This window comes from Enhydra lutris, unplaced genomic scaffold (assembly GCF_002288905.1).
Source record: "Enhydra lutris kenyoni isolate GAN:26980312 unplaced genomic scaffold, ASM228890v2 scaffoldscaffold62, whole genome shotgun sequence".
In the NCBI taxonomy this organism is placed as follows: Eukaryota; Metazoa; Chordata; class Mammalia; order Carnivora; family Mustelidae; genus Enhydra; species Enhydra lutris.
In genome coordinates, this window is record NW_019154146.1 from 1,842,615 (window position 1) to 1,859,423 (window position 16,809).

The 16,809-nt window shown below is 46.5% G+C and overlaps 1 protein-coding gene across 3 annotated transcripts in view; it reads right to left on the reverse strand.

The window, feature by feature from the left end:
- Nucleotides 1–16,809, reverse strand: part of LOC111158727 (afadin, adherens junction formation factor) — a 133,993-nt gene that overhangs the window by 66,011 nt on the left and 51,173 nt on the right. For 2 of the 3 annotated variants that reach the window (XM_022520959.1, XM_022520961.1), the window contains exons 7-10: nucleotides 8,928–9,039; nucleotides 8,298–8,465; nucleotides 5,475–5,519; nucleotides 688–782 (exon numbers count right to left, since the gene is read on the reverse strand). In XM_022520959.1, the coding sequence (XP_022376667.1) occupies nucleotides 688–782; nucleotides 5,475–5,519; nucleotides 8,298–8,465; nucleotides 8,928–9,039 (420 nt within the window). The remainder of the gene's footprint in view (nucleotides 1–687; nucleotides 783–5,474; nucleotides 5,520–8,297; nucleotides 8,466–8,927; nucleotides 9,040–16,809) is intronic. The other variant, XM_022520960.1, reaches the window with a different exon arrangement.

Consider the following 16,809-nt stretch of genomic DNA (forward strand, 5'->3'; position numbering starts at 1 on the left):
ACACATTATGTTTAGCACGGAGCAGCTTGCTTCGACACACACCGTAAATCTGAACTGACAAGTGCGTGCTCATCTTAAACATACGCTAGCTAAGTAAGAATGAATCTGTGCAGGGCATTAGGATTACAAACTTTATTTACCTGTTTTACTGCTGGGCTGAAGGAAGGGACGTGAGAACTGCAAAGGACACTAACTAACCTGACCCGCCATCTGCGACTGGGAAACTGACCGCACGGGGGAAGGGCAGGCTGCCGCGGCTCAGCTGAGTTCAGTCGGGTAGGGAACACTGGCCTCCATTTAAAGAACACACTACGCAGTTTCACTAAGTCCCTGAAAACCCCACCTAGCTAACATCGCACCTACAGTTCAGGCAACACCCATGGCTACGGGCATCAGACCGAGGGGCAGGCTATCTCCCCTAATCCTGAAAAAGACCCATGAAGTCATCACCACCACGACCAGATCAAGTTTCCAGAGGTGGAGAGTGAACATAATTTCAGTCGCTCTGTTCACGCTGAAGCAAAGGAAGTGAGCCAGAGTGCGCCGTTCCTTCTATTAGAACACGAAGTCTTTCCAGTCTGTCCGTCCATGCACTGCTACCATGTGGCAGGCCTTAACCGTGGGCCCCCTCCCCCTTCCCACCCAAATGGAAGAGCTGCCCCAGGCGCTCGAGCCGCGCCCATGCACCTGGATGGAGTCCTCGTCGAACTTTTCCGTCCCAACCTCGGTGACGCTCAGCTGAAGGCGGTAAAGCTTGGGTTTATCTCTGGAGTCCGAGCCATCTGCGGAGAGAAGAAAAAGCTTCATTTGTCAAGTCTGATGTTCTTGTCATGGTATTTGAAGCAAGCCAACAAAGCAAGTGAACGAAAGGTCATCTTAAAAACGACTAATGGTTCTCAGTTCTCAGGGTTTCATTTCGAAGAACTCTCCAAATTTGAATCATGCAACATACCTAACTGGATACAGAAAATTTAAATTAAGACATCGACACATTAGCTTCTGTTTAATCTCATTTAAGTTGCTAACATCATCATCTATAAGCAACATTTTCTTATCACATAAAAGAAATTTCTGCACCACGCAGCCCTGGATTTTTGTGAATGATTCTGAAGCGCAATTCTATGAGGCAGACACATGGCCCTTCCCCTCAGAGTAGGCTGCTCTCCCAGCAAACGTCCACCTGTAGAGCCCAGAGCGCCGTAGGGACTGATGGACATTTTCAGTGTACAGCCTCACAGGTCACCCAGTTCTCTGGACCCCAGTCTCCGGGGATGAGGCCTGCACACATACCCACTGAAGATTCCCCCAAGTGATCCCAACGCCCATTCCTGACAGTAAGTTCCAGTAAGAACTACAGTGAAAGTGCTTAGCTTTGCAGAGTGGAATGTGTGTGGGGTGGGGGGTAGACAGAAAGGGACACTGGGTTTTTTGGGTTTTGTCATTTTATACCTCTGTAAACTACTGACATTTCCACTGCCCTGTGCATGAATCTCTATGACGGGGATGGCGTGGAGAGAAGGAAGAAGAACCAGTGCCAAGACATCCACTCCTTATACCCAAATGCTCCTTCCCTTCTCACCTACTATGTTCAACCTCATACAAGAGGTCAAAGATTTATTCTGATTTCGGAGATGTTAACATACAAGGAAACATGCCTCACGGAACTAATGAATCATGACACCATCTCCCAGCTGTGAAAGCCAACCCAGCGTGGGTATGCAAAGTCCTAAAAGGGCCCCGTAGAGTCTCTCTGACCTACTTTAATGCCTTAATAACTTGCTGATTCACTTATTAAGTTGCCAGTTGCACTCTCTGGTCCCTGGGACTAGGAATTAAGCTGTGAGGGCTGCAGAAGGTAAGCACCCGGAGTGTACGAGGGTTCAGACCGTGACAGTCTCTTAGCTGTGCTGTGGTCTGAGCTCTCAGACAAAACACACGGTGAATACAAAAATCTGTTACAACTGCTGCTAATTTAGAGCACACAAAATAACATTACAATCACAACATTTCTCGCTTCTGATATATTTCCGAAACCTGTCACATCTGTGTGACGGGGAGCCGTCCGTGAGAGCCAGGAGAAAGCGGACACCACCTATGCTTCACAGCTCCGACAGCCCCACTGCGTGCGCCGGCAAAGGAAGCCTTATCTCTAGACAGTTCTATTTTCAACTCCAACTCCACGTCCTGAACCCGAGTGAGGCATCGGTGCCACCTGGGCCTTTCCCCGAGGTGAGCGGTGCCCTCCAGGGCTGCTGAGTCCGAGCCCCCGGGCAGGGCCCACTACTTTGCAGCTCTGACAGCACAGGCGGGCCCAGGAACTACCGCCCGCCGGGAAGTGTTCTTCCATCCTCCTCAGCGCCATGGCTACCGTGTCTTCCTACCGCTGACCCTAGTCCACGGTTACTCTGTTTCCTTGCCCCCCGCCCCCACCCCATCCTTGACGGCTAGATTTAAAAGAAAATCTCTTGATCCTGGCGCTCAGTACAGCTTCTGGTCCACAGTATATATTCAACAAAGATTTAATTTATTAACAATGAATGATTAGTAGCTAAAAATGAATAAAATAAAGCAATGTGGTTGCACAGAAATTACATAAATTACAAAAAAGCAAAAGAAGCAAATAAATGATGAAGAACGATGATTTCAAAACAAAGTTAAAAATACAAGAGTATGAAAAATACGTGTTTAGGGGTGAAAGAAAAAATTCACATTAATATTCTTAATTCTGAGTGCTTCTGAAAGGTATCTTGTGACTAATAAATGGATAGCATGTATTTTCTACGTTAACAGATTTGCAAGTGTCAAGAAAAAGGGGGGGAAAACAGATTTCCCCTCCAATGCTTCCATTTTCACCACAGCACTACACCGGAAACCTCCCCACCCATGGGGAGAGGCAAGCTGCTTTCCCAGTCCCACTTTTCTTAGACGCCGCAGCAACAGAAAACACAGGTAAAGCCTTTACGGACAGATTCTGGCCATGGGATTTTACTAGACACAATGCTGTTCGAGTCGGGGAGATGAAGGCAGGTAACAAACAACTAACATCTTTCTTTTTGGACAATCTCACTCCCTTCTCCTTTGTAAGAGTACGAGGACCATCTCATGGGCATTAGTGAACACAGAATAGTGTGGCCTAAAACATACCTTGTGTTCTCTTCCCTTCCTCAACTGAACAAGAGCCCCTAGCACCTTTCGTCCCTACTGATGACGAACCGAAGCAGCCCTCCCACAGACAACAGCGCTTCTACCAGAGGGTTTTCAGGCTTTTTCTTTGCGTCACAATGTCGAATTAAAAATACATGAAATATTCATGTGGTTTGAAATTTAAAAGGCACAGAAGTATACAGTGAAAGGCACCCTTCCTTTCCTGCCTTAACTCCCCACCCTGAAGCACATCTTTAAAATCTGTTTTATGCATATACCATTAAGCAACTCAATACACGCATTTTTCTTCCCTCTTTTTTTTTTTTTTTGCACCGGGATTAGAACACCAGTGAAATACGTATCATATAGTCAATGGGCAATCGGTGGGACCCACTGACACAAACACCAGTTTTCTATCTAAAGCTGCTCGTGTCTCTGAACGCCCTGAATATTACTGACCATTCGGGTGTCCCTAAGTAACTACTCACATTGGCCGAATCTTGTTTTTCTGCTTTTGCTCTTTTTTTTTTAAATTTGAGGTATAATCGGAAATTTTCTTTAGTATTCTTTTTTTTTTTTTTTTAAAGATTTTATTTATTTATTTGAGAGAGAGACAGTGAGAGAGAGCATGAGCGAGGAGAAGGTCAGAGGGAGAAGCAGACTCCCCATGGAGCTGGGAGTCCGATGCGGGACTCGATCCCGGGACTCCGGGATCATGACCTGAGCCGAAGGCAGTCGTCTAACCAACTGAGCCACCCAGGCGTCCCTTTCTTTAGTATTCTAAATATTAACAGGAAATGGACCATTATGGACACAGCATAAGGACATTTTTTAAAGAGCACCTTTGTTCTGACAACAGTTCTCTGCCTCCAGCTCTGCTCAGGCCTTTGCCGGTTCCCCAGGGACCACCGGGCGCCATCAGTGCGTGGCGCTGGGTGCGGTTCCGGCCGCGCCGCTGAGGGGAGGGCAAGGGACTCGTCCACTGAAGGAGCGCTGATCGAGGGTTCCGAATCCCAAGCATGAGAAGAAGCTGAACACACATTCACATCCCCGCAGAGCTCACATTTTAGTGAATGAACGGTTAAACCAACGATCAAGTTCCTGAGGCTTCCTGAAGCACACGGCCGAGAGCGTCTTCTCACTGAGGCCACTGAGAAAACACACCCACTCCGCTCAGACACAAATGGAGAACTAGAAGCACTTTGGTCAAAGTTCTGATGAGTTTATTCTAAGCATTTTTTATACACACCACGTAAAAAAGGAAATGCCATTTTCTCTCTGGTTTCCCTTCCTTTATAGTACAAATAACAAAAACAGGAGAACGTTAAACAGTCCTTTTCAGGAATTAAATGAAATAAAAAGAGGTCTTAGACTCTATGCATATAGGAGTATTAAAATAAGTGATAAATATCACGTATTTATATATTTGTTTAAAAAGAACAAAACCCAAAACTGCAAGTCCGGTTACTATCCAACGGCCGTGTGCACTGTCAGTCTGGAGACAGTCCAACGAACAAATACAAGCTGCTACATGGGGGGAAACGTTACACAGCACGGGGAGCATCTGCCACATTCAACATGTAAGAATGTAACACTTAAAAGACAAAAACAGACAAAAAAGTATTTCCATAAAACCAAAAATTAGCTGTACTACGGAATATGATGAAGACAGAGATACACAAATCTGAAAAACGTGTTCTACGTAAGAAAGTACATGTTTGCTAACAAGAAGAAACGAATTTCAACCAGGAAACAAGGAGAAGCCCAAGGACCCCCTAAAACCTGGTCATAACGTGACACGCTAGTTCCCTACAGGAAGATGTAAGTATGAGTAAAGGCCAAGCATATGGCTGAGTCTTCCTCTCAGCTTCCCAAAGGCTGTTAGACACACGCAACTGGTGGGGACACCTCTTCCCCATCAGCACTACAGCCCGGTGTGTGACCGCAGAGCCCCTCCCGCACACCTCTGGGTCCTGGGGTCATTCTTACCCATCATCCTCACTCTTTTCCCGCCAACCCCATCCTCCCCCAGCTTCTCCCCTCTTCTTAACCTTTTTTGGGGGGGAGGAGGGGAAGGACAGGAACACAGCCTGTCCAATTTCTCACTCTAGACTTCGCCTGAATAGAGGAACTGCACATTTCTGTAAAACCAAGCGAATGCGGCGCGTGGAACTAGACACCACCAAAGTGACGGCACGTTACATTTCTCAGAACAAAGTTATTTGTATCAATTAAGAAACCAATACATAAAATGTTTGGCCAGTAACATTATCTTGCCCAACAGGTTGTTAGTGCTCTAGTTAAAAAAGTAGTATGAAGCATAGCATTACCTTCGTAAGTGTGATAGTTGTAGCAGGCAAAGTGATTCCTTCTCCCTGGGATTAGAAACACATGCACGGGACCCAGGTGAAGGCAGCATCGGCAGGACAGAGGCCATGCAGAACACGTGGGAGAGGGAAGGAGGAGAGAGACAGGAGAGGGTGAGCTGCAGTGGGACACCTTTCAAAGGATGAAAAAGCACGTTTCACCACAGCTTTCGGAGCTGTGGGGACAAGACAACAGCACTCCAGGAGGGTGTGTGTTAGAAACCAGTGCACACTGTTAAGGAAAACACCAAGACAAAAGGTGAGGCACTGGGCAGCCGGAGAGCAAAGTTAGTTCATCATCTAGAAGACGACCACCCCACTCGGCTAATGCCTTCTGTTAAAAGAACACATTCAATTCCAAACCGAAGAATTAAATGACTGTTGATCCCCATTTCTCCAAAAGACACACCCACATGTCAAAAACCTCCTGCCTACCGCTCCTGCACCTTGGCCCGGCCCTGAGTGCTTGCTTGGCTGGTGGTACGTCCTGCGGAAGGACAGCACGTATCTGTCCGGGACAGATCAACATCTGCTTGCGAGGGGACGAGGCACCCGTGTCATCCAGCAGGCTGGCTGTGCTCAACTGATACCGATGGAAACGGGCAAACACAGCACGGCCGCGTGAGCACAACGCGCCCGCTCTGACCAAGACCGCGCCCAGCCTCCAGGCCCGCCACTAAGTGCTCCCCGGCAGCCAGTGGGCGCCGAGGTGCAGGACAGGCCCCTGTGGAAGGACCGGCAGGGCCGTGGGCAGAGGCCCCAAGCCCTCGGAAGGCAGCCAGGCTGCGGGCGTCCCTGCGGGATCTTGCTATGGGGGCGTGAAGGCCGGCGCTCCCTGCTCGCCCTGAAGCAGCCGCGTGGTGAAGGCTCAGTAAAGCAGCAGAGCGCCGCCAAGGGAGAAGCGTGTTAGGAGCGTTAACCCGGTATCTGGGACAAGTACTCGAGAATTCATTTTTATCTATGGCCTGTCATCCTTCCGTGCCTACAAAAGTGTCGATATGTGTTTTTAGCTGGGAATACAAAAACATGAAATAAGCTGTCAAAACGGCAGTTCTCACTAGAATGGAAGCTGCCGAGGCCGGCGGGCTTCATCTGTTCTGTCGCTGCCCCACCCCGAAGGCCCGCGACGGGGAGGGTCCGACACCTAAGGACAGACCAGTACTTGTCGGAGAGACGGAGGACGGACTCTCACCCTAAGTCTGCGAGCCGGGCCGACCAGCTTCCTGCTACTCAGCTGAAAACTGCCATGCGCAGCGGCTACTCAGTTCTAATATTCCTAAATCCTCAAAAAACTTGGAGAAAACAATCACTAGTTTCTCGCGTGTAACGCAAAATTTTAAACAGCAGACCCAATGCCCGAGGACCCCGAGCGCCTGTCGGCTGCGGCACAGCAGCCGGGCCTCTGCCGCCGCCGGCCCAAACGGCCCCAGTTCCGCAGGCCATAGCCGCGGCAGGACCACACGGGCCACCCAAGCACAGTGAGCGCGTGAGTGACTTCTCCAGCCCGGGAATCAAGGCACAGCAACAGGGACAGCCAGCCTGCAACACTCCTCGGCCGGACCCAGCTGCGCGCAGCACAGCACCGCGGACTGGGGATCACAGCGCGTGAGCGAGAGCAGCGCCACGGGGCCGCTCACCCTGGGGCACAGGCGCCTCCTCTACGCATCGGCTCCAAGCTCGTCCGCAGACACAAACACCCGTGGATCCCGGAAGAGAAAAACGTGGCCCAGTCCAAGCAAGCACAGATGAGCTACACAAACATACTGGCTTCCAGCTTTCTCTGTCCTAACCGAGCTTTATCTGAAAGCAGTTCCGGGGCATCTGGGTGGCTCAGTCAGCTGACCATGTGACTCATGACTCTGGTTCTGGTCCTGATCTCAGGGTCCTAGGATCGAGCCCCACATCAGGCTCCCTGCTCAGCCGGAGTCCTTTGGGATTCTCTCCCTCTGCCCTCCCCCTCACCACCCCCCAAAATTAATAAATATGTCTTTAAAGAATAAAAACAACAAATAAAGGCAGTCCTGGGAGGGAGAGCTCAATGCTGCGTTCCTCACAGCATTTCGTAATACAGATTACACACTACCATTTGAACCAAATGAAGAAAAACGATGTCGTTTAGCTGAATGATAAAATGTCATATACATATATACACGTCACATCTGTACACTACATTGGGATACGTGTGGGAAACACTTCTGCACGAATGTCAATGTATTTCTCTACCCTGTGGCTAACTTAGAACAGCTTTAGTTTAATTAAGAGAGCTCTAAAAAGGAATATTTAGAGGTCTAACATGAAAATAAACTCAGTCTATTATTATTTTAAAACCAAACAAATGTTCTTCCTCTTGCAGGTGGATTTCTTACATGTACTGTTAAATTTAAAGATACTTTTCTAGACACTGTTCATACACACAAACTTGCTTCTACTAATGTGTCCTAAGAGTATATTTCAGTGTGTCATTTCTAGTATTTTATAAAGTTATTTGAGAAAAAAAATTTTTAAATGGACCATTTAAACTTCTTCAACTCTCCATATTCACTTATTTTAAATTTTGTTTTTCAATATTCATTTCTGTCCATGTGAACTCTATTTTTATGCATACAAATGCATATCCTGTGACCTTAAGGTTCTGGTTTTTTTAATGTCATCTTATAAGAATAACTTTAAAAAAAAAAAAATGGCCTAAAAAAAGGTTGTCAGCCAATAGAAAGGACACTTCAATAAAATTCATTGAAAGTATAAACATCTGAAGCTAAAACAATGTTTACTGATAGTATTTCTCACCTGGGCTTAGCTCTACTAAATAGGGCAGCTTCTCGGGCGGAAGTGCAGAGCCATAGCCTGACCCCTCCACTTTCTCCTTGCCCTTCGCCAGCTTCCCATCGCCGTGTTTCTTAGTTTTCTTTGGGATATAGTCTGGTGGCCTCCTCTTCAACTGAAAGACTAAAAGCCCTAGAACAGTGCACATTGTCAATCATCAAGCAGACTCACGTCAGTATACAAGACAAACGACTTACCGTCAACTCTTCTAAGATCTACCAAGAAAACGTAATTTAACATCTCCCAAGAAGTGACTGAGTGAAGGCTTACCCAATTTATACTTTTACTCTGTAGAGGAAATTTTAGTCACTCATGTTCTGAAAAAGTCTACCAGCAATTTCCAAAAATTATTTCAAATCAACTACCTTGATTGCGAGCACATCACGTGCTTGAGAACGACACAGCAGCCGTTTAAGACCCAATGAATGTCCACACTGGCAAATCGCGCTGTGCTCAGTGAGCGCGCGCATACACACACACACACACATACCGCCACGCATGCGCCCCTGAATCCTCAGCTGGACAACTAACATATCCAGCAGAGATTTAATGTGTCATACAAACAATTCTTTAACAAACAAAACTGCCCTTTACCTTTGTCACTCGGCCACTCCCTGAAGATCTGTAAAGGGCACTCATCGTCATCAAGGACAATTTCTTTAGCACCTTTTTCATCAGAATGCTGGGCTCCAGGAGGAAGCATAACCTGGAAGGGAAAAATAATGAACTGCGCTATGCCTAAAAATGAAATTACCAGGATTTACAAACCAGAATTTATTGCAAATAGAAGTCATGGTAGAATTAAACTGATCCAACACTAAACAATTCCCCAACTATCAACGGAAGGACAGCAGCTTCCAAGAAAAGGCTTAGCCAGCTTATTGGGCCCTTTTATCTACCTGCCCCTCTGGCCCCCAGAAAGAACTAGTGCAGTCATTTTGTTTTTCAAAAAACTCTTCTGGGGAAGGGTGGTACACAATGGTCAAATTGGGAGTAAGTTCTTAAGGAAAGATCACTCCACTACTGCTCAGTCTCTGGTCCCTAACCCACGTCTGCGTCATCAAATAACTGTTGCCATGGTCTCGTCTACTGTGGGATCTCGCAAGACAACTGGCACCTGACAAGGAAACAGCACAGATTTCCTTTTCTTACAGAGAATGTGTCTTTATGATGAAATCTTAATCAGACCATTTAGCTATACCACTGGGCTATTCATTCAACAAATGTTTTTAAGCACCTGTTTTAAAAGACTACATTCAGAGACACTCTTAAAATTCATAATGCTGTATTACTTTTTATGTTTCTATGGTAGCCAACAGTCTTCTTCATGGTCTGAGAAAGCCCCCAGCAATACAGAGGAAAGATCTAGGAGACGGCAGCCCAATAATCTCCCGCACGGCCTGGACGTCTGCCCTCCTTCGTTCTCCTTTGCTGTTAGAGCAAACCAAAACGCAGTCACAGAGATTCAGGGAAGAAGCGAAACCACCGGCACGTGAACGTCGTCATTCCCAGCCTACGGTACCGCAGTGACGTCACCTACCACTCAGATACATTGTCACAGCCCCTACACCAAATGGGTCAGACCCCCCTAGAGAACCCTGGAATTTCTCTCCACCCTGCTTCAAGACTATCTGAAAAAGACAAATGTATTATAACACACTGTCTTGCTAAAGTAATTAATCTTCCTTGTACTGTTTTGTATTGAATTTAGTATCTTGGGCTTAGAACACACATAGTTCAGAACCGATCTTCTTTCCTCTCATGTCCCGATCTTCATCAGGCGCCCTGGCAGACTCCAGACATGCCCGACTACTCAGAGCTCTCAGATGAAGCCGTGAGTTCCACATGTCCATGCTCTGTGGAGCCTAAAAGGCTCGTCTCCCAGCGTCCATGTGTAGCTCAAGCACAGCTCCTCCAGGAAGCCCTCCCTGACCACCACTCTCATTCCAGGGCTCCCTGATTTGTAATTCTCATGCTTGGCTTTTCTGTCTCCCTTTAGTGTAAGTTCTTTTAGAGATAGCTCTTGCTTTCGTGACCCCACAGAGTACCTAACAAGTAAAAGGAACTTAAATATTTATTGAATAAAAGCTAAAATAACAAATGAGTGAATATGGAAGCACTACCTATTACATAACTGGTAAGATGGCAAACCAAGAGAAGAAAGAATATCTAATTCAAGATTAAAACAATAATCAACTCCCTAAGCTTATGAAGTAGAATTTACAAAGACATAATAGAGCAGAAAAACCCAAAGCAGGACACCCTCAAAAGAAAACATCAAATGACCTCAAGAAGGCCAGTTATTACTGCCCAAAGCAGGCTTTTGTAACTTCAGGACCCTGATTTAAGGTGCCCTTTCACATCTGATTTTCATCAGTAAAAGTATGGAAGAAATTAATGAAAGGGAAAAAAATGATAAAGTTCATGACTAAATATTGTGTCGAATGCAACTTTATGTGGAACTGAGTATTATTTAATAGATTCACACGTGTTCACAAAAAACATTCCCTTGGCAAACCCTTGCAACCCCAAGTCTCGGGTGCAAGGCTGGGCGTTGCTAGCGCAGTTCCTGCCCCAGGTGCCCACAGACCAGCAGGGTGCAGCTGGAAGAGGGTCCGGTCTCTGCTCCGCAAGGTAGGCCCTACGCACACTGCTGACTGATTTTATTCTGACCAGGAACACTGTCCACAGCCACGACTAACCACAACCGTATGGAACACGCATCCAAATCCATCCCTCTCCACAGGCCCAGTCACTGAAGAGGCGGAAGTGTACTTCCCAGATAGTGATGCTCGCTGTGGATTCCTCCGGAACGGGAAAGCGGCGATCTACCAAACCCAGCACTACAACACGGTTCTCCTCAACTTCGGACCTAACTGTCAGGAGGAAATGCACCAGAAGGGCCTGGGTCTGAAGCATCTCCCCTTCAGAGGCAATGCCTGATTACCTTCATTACCTACTCTCCCAACCGCACCCCATGAGTCCCCCCCTTCCCAAGTAGGGCAGAATTTCGGTTCAGGATACTGTTTCCTTTTCTATGAGCCCACTGAACCATGATCCCATGAATCCCCAAAATATATCTTTTATTTCTGGAGGCATCGCTTTCCCTTCTAATTTTCAATCCCACTTCTTACGCTCTTCTAGTGAACCCAAAGGAAATGAAAGAGCGTATCAAAAAACAAACACTCGTGATCACTTATCTTTCCCCACCCCACAAAGAAATGAGCTTTGGGTTTTGGGGGGTTTTTCTGGTTCCAATACAGGCTCACTGTAAAAAACTGCAATAGAGAAAAGCATAAGGAGGGGCGCCCGGGTGGCTCAGTGGGTTAAGCATCTGCTTTTGGCTCAGGTCATGATCTCAGGGCTCCCGCATCGGGCTCTCCGCTCAGCAGGGAGCCTGCTTCTCCCTCTACCTGCTTCTCTGCATACTTGTGATCTCTCTGTCAAATTAATAAATAAAACCTTAAACAAAAAAAAAAAAAAAAAAAAGAGAGAGAGAGAGAGAAGCATAAGGAAGGAAAAAAAAACAAAAAAGACCAAAATCCACTGTGAGATGACTGTTTTCACAATCACACGTTCAGTAATGATCTTTATGCATCTATCCATGGCACGTAAGAGGGCTCCCGAATCACACCTGTATTTCAAAGTCTTCTGTTCTCCTTCCTCCCTTCAGGTACGTAACTGGTAACCTGCTGTGCATTCTTCCGGGCGTCCATCCTTCTCTATGGTCACATATGCATAGACACAGACTTGTGTTGTTCCGTTTTATTTTATGGCGACTGTTTTTCCAAAAACGGGGTTATTTTATAAAATATGCATGTAGATTTAATTCATAACATTTCATAGCAACAGGTATCCAATGGCATAGCATTCCTTTAGTGATGGGTGTTTAGTTTTGCTTATTTATTACTGTGACACACAGGGCTGAAGAAACGTCCTCACAGACCACACTCAGGAAGGTACTGGCCATGTTTCAGACAGCGTGACTTTTACCACCTCCTTTACAGACACAGATTTCAGACTCCAACAATCTCCCCACTGTGCAGAGGGTGCTATGTGGGGTGACTGCACAGACACCTTCCAGACTCTCCGTCGCCCTCAGGATGACCTCTGCGCTAGACTCTACTCGGGGAGCCTGTGCCTTTCTACCTCTTGGCCCACTTAACCATTTTGCTGGAGGATGTCCTCTGCTACCTTTTTGAGAAAGGCTGGATGGATGGTAGACTTTGCCTTGAATGTTCTGAAATGTCTTTGTTCATCCATCTAGCACGCGGCAGTCTGCATGGAGAGCAGCTCACTGAGAGTTAGAAAGCGCATGTCACGTCACGTGTTCTAGACCCCATGGTGCTCACACAATGACCAGCACCGGTCTTGCCCCCAACCTTTTACATGTGACTACGGTCTTTTTCTTTGGAATCATTATTCTCTTTTCTTTAGTTTTCTGCAATTTCAAAATAATGCACCTTAGTCTGGCTCTTTTTTGAAGTAACTATACCATTATTCAGCGGGCCCTCTTTGAGCTCAAAACTCAAACCCTCCAGTTCTGGGAGCCATTCCAGGACACTTCCTTGGTAACTTCCATCTCTTCACGTCCTCTTGCTTCCTCCCTCTGGCCCTCCTTTGGCTAAGTGCCAGGCAGTCTACAGGATGACCTTCCTGATCGTTTCTCCCTGTCCTACATGTGGGCAGATATCTTGAACTTCCACCCCCTCCACTGGCATTTTTTTTCCTATCCCTTTTTTACTTATATTTAAAGTTCCCGGTCTCCTTCTCCAAGTGTCCCTCGTGACAGCACTGTGGTCCTCTCCAACGGAGCCACGGCCTTCCTTCTCCCTCTGAGTCAGTTTTTCTGAACACTTCCGTGTGCTTTCTGCCCTGTCTCCTCCATGAAATATGACCAGGTTCTTTACCTGTTTGTGTCGGTCTGTCTTTCATTTTAAAGGGGTTTCCACTATGTGCGGAAGCTTGCTGTCTGCTCGCATTTGCCCGTGAGGCACAGGGAAGCAAGCTCCAGGCGCACGGCAAGATGACCGTCGGGGGCCCTCTGAGCGAGGTTCCCGGGCTGGACTCCCGCAGGCGAGCGTCCATACAGACCTTCCTCGAGAGGCCAGAGGGTGCCTTCCGGGAGAAAGCCTCCGATCTGCTGGCTGTCGGGCCCGGGGCCGAGCTTCCACCTCAGCCTCCCACCTGCAGGAAGACCCTGGCCGTACCCTGCAAGGCCAGTCACCGCCCAATGCAAGGCCTCCTTCACCGTCTCCTCTACCAAGCCTTCAGATGGAGAGATGGCAGGGAGCGGGGATGGGGAGGCGAGCTGGTGCGGTCTATCGCTTCCTGTGAAAGCTCCCAACCCCTGTTTCATTTTCGCCCCGCGTCAGTGCTGACTCAGCAAGCACTCCAGCCCCTCATGCCCAAGTCTGCTGGGGACTGAGGCAGGCCCCTGGCCGGTGCCATCTGCTGCGTTCTCTCTGCAGCTTTCCCGGGGCCCAACCAGTCGGACACCAGTCTTTACTTCTGCAGAATTTCATTCCCAACTCTGCTCTTTTGCCACCTCTCCTTTCTCTTTGTTCTTGTGCATTTATACAATTATCTTATTTCTTTATTGTCATTGCAATGGGAAAAATGTTTCATTTTCAGCTAACAACGGAGCTATATTCATAAAATTACAGATCTACCAAACAGTCTTTCCAACTGAATATAACTTCTTAGCTTTTCAGCAGAAAGATAAAAGCCATAAAAATCAACAAGCCCTTTTATTTAATTTCATCTATAGCTAACAAAAGAGGCCTCAGACCTCTACACTGAACGCTACAAGACACTCCTGGGACTCAAAGACGGCACCAACAAAGGGGCGCCCTGTGCTCACAGCCTGGCAGACGGGACACTTGAGGGTGGCCGTCTCTCTGACTCATCTACAGAACCCAGGCAAACCCCGTCACAATTCCAGCAGCTTCTGCATACGAATTGATGAGCTGATTCCGAAATTTATTCAGAAATACAAATGACCTAGAAAAACTGAAGCGATTTTTAAAAGCAAAAACAAAACAAAAAAACAAAATTGGGACTTATTTTACACAGTAAAACTTTAGGACTTATTATAAAGCTACAGTAATCAGTACAGCTTGATGCGACCAAAAAGATAAAAGACGTGCAGATTAACAGAACAGATGACAGAACTCGAACCATACATAAATGTATAGTTACTTATACAAATATAAATATATGATACATATAAATATATAAAATATACTATATGTCTATACATTATGTATGTAAAACATATAAACATATCTACAAATACGTATAATTACTCTATATTATATACACAAATACATATAAATACACATAAATAAATACAGATCCAACTGATTTTCAACAAAGGTGTCAAAGCACTCCAGAGGAGAAAATAAAGTCTTTTAACCAATTGTGCTGCGTCAACCGGGAAAAAATGAACATCTACCCTAATCGCACACTGTACACAAATGTTAACTTGAAATGGAACATACAGACCTAAGTGTAAAAACTAAAGCTATAAAACACAGGAGGAAGGGCACCTGGGTGGTCAGTTAAGCGTCTGACTTCTGCTCACCCGGCTTCTGTCCTGGAGTCCTGGGAGAGGCATCAACCAGCGCTGGGCTCCCTGCTTCTCCCTCTTCCTTTGCCCCTCCCTTCCGCTCCTTCTCTCTCTCTCTCTCTCTCTCTCTCTCTCAAATAAATAAATAAAATCTTTAAAAAAATAATATTAAGACACAGGAGGAAAGTATTTTCAACCTCAGAAAAGGCAAATTCTTTTATAGAACACAGAAACAACAGAACGCTTAAAAAAAAAAAAAAAGGTTGACTTAGCCAAAAGTCAAAAAAACCTCTATTCTCTAAAGGGCATCATTAAAAAAATGAAAGGCGAACCAAGTCACAGACAGGGAAAAAATATTCACAACAAATGTATCATACAAAGGGCTTAACATATATATATCTCAAGAGGGTAATTAAATAATTTTTTTTAAAGATTTTATTTATTTATTGAGAGAAAGAGAGAGTATGAGCAGGGAGTAGCCCGATGTGAATCCCAGGACCCTGGGATTAAGACCTGAGCAGAAGGCAGATGCGTAACCAACGGAGCTCCCCAGGAGCCCCTAAAAACGTCTTCCACAGTGAGAGAGCCCGATAACCTATCCGAACGGCTGGTGTGGAAAGCGACTGAGCACATCCGATACGGTATTCTCACCAGCTTCTGGTGCACATGGCACACGATACAGTCAGCTTGCAGTACAGTTTCAAAGTTTCTTAAGAAGTTACACAAACACTTCACTCAAGAAAAGAAGTCTGTCCGTGAGAAGACCTGCACCCCCACACTCACAGTGGCTTTACTCTCGCAGCCCCACACCGGAAACTGGAAACAACACAAGTGTCCGTCAACAGGTAAGCAGATGAACGAGCCTGGAAATACCCACATAACGAGCTGCTGCTCAGCAACAAAAAAGCAGCAAGCACGGGTCCCCGCAAGCACACTCGAAACCAGTATGCCAAGCACAAGAACGCAGGCAGTAAGAGGACACGCTATATGCTACTTACATAAAAACTCTACAAAATGTAAGTACTTCCTAGTGACAGCAAACCAGGGGCGGCCTGGGGAAGGGAGACGAGGAAGGGAGGAATGACACAGAGGCACACAGATTTCTGGGGGTCACGAGATGGCCCTCCACACTGGTACATCAGTCCCAGTGGGGCCGCAGAGGGCAAGTCCGTGCCGTTCCCCGCACGGCAAGCATTCCTCCATAATCCGGGCAGGGAGGGGGACTGAAACGACGAACCACACTCTTCTAGGACTTAGCCGTCGAACGCTAAGAGGAGGAAAGGCAGACATCTCTAGGAAAACCCCAGTGCCAATGCGACTTAACAGGAGTCCTGGTGATGAAGTCAGCACACACTCATCCCTGACTTTCGGGTTAAAAATTGTCCAAGCAGTCTGTCTCAGAGAGAAAACCTGCTTGGTTTTGCTTACTATGACCCACTCAGTTCTGAGGAATAAGAGCTCACTGTGTGAAGCTCACTGGGTGAAGACACACGGCCTTCATCTGCACGGAAGGACGGTGAGACTCGCGGCAGGCGCCCAGTGCCAGCCAGCACAGCAACACAGAAGGGAATCTTCATGCTGCGATCTTAGTCGACCGTTAGAAAAACCCTTAGATAGGTTAAGTTACCTGCACAGCGAAGCAAGAACTAAAAAGATATATATCTATGTATATATACAGATAAGGGTTATCTTTTGGTATTAGAACCAGGGGTGGTTTTTATTCTCTTCACGTCACCTTTCTATACTTTCTTCTTTTCCTTGTATTTATTTATTGCTTTTGGAAAAGAAGGGAGAATGTTAGTTTTCTGTACATACTTAAGACGGGGTTTCCATCCGCTACGTCCTAAATGACGCTACTGGGAGAGAACAAGCCTGCCTTTAATGTCAGCTACGGAGCACATTTCC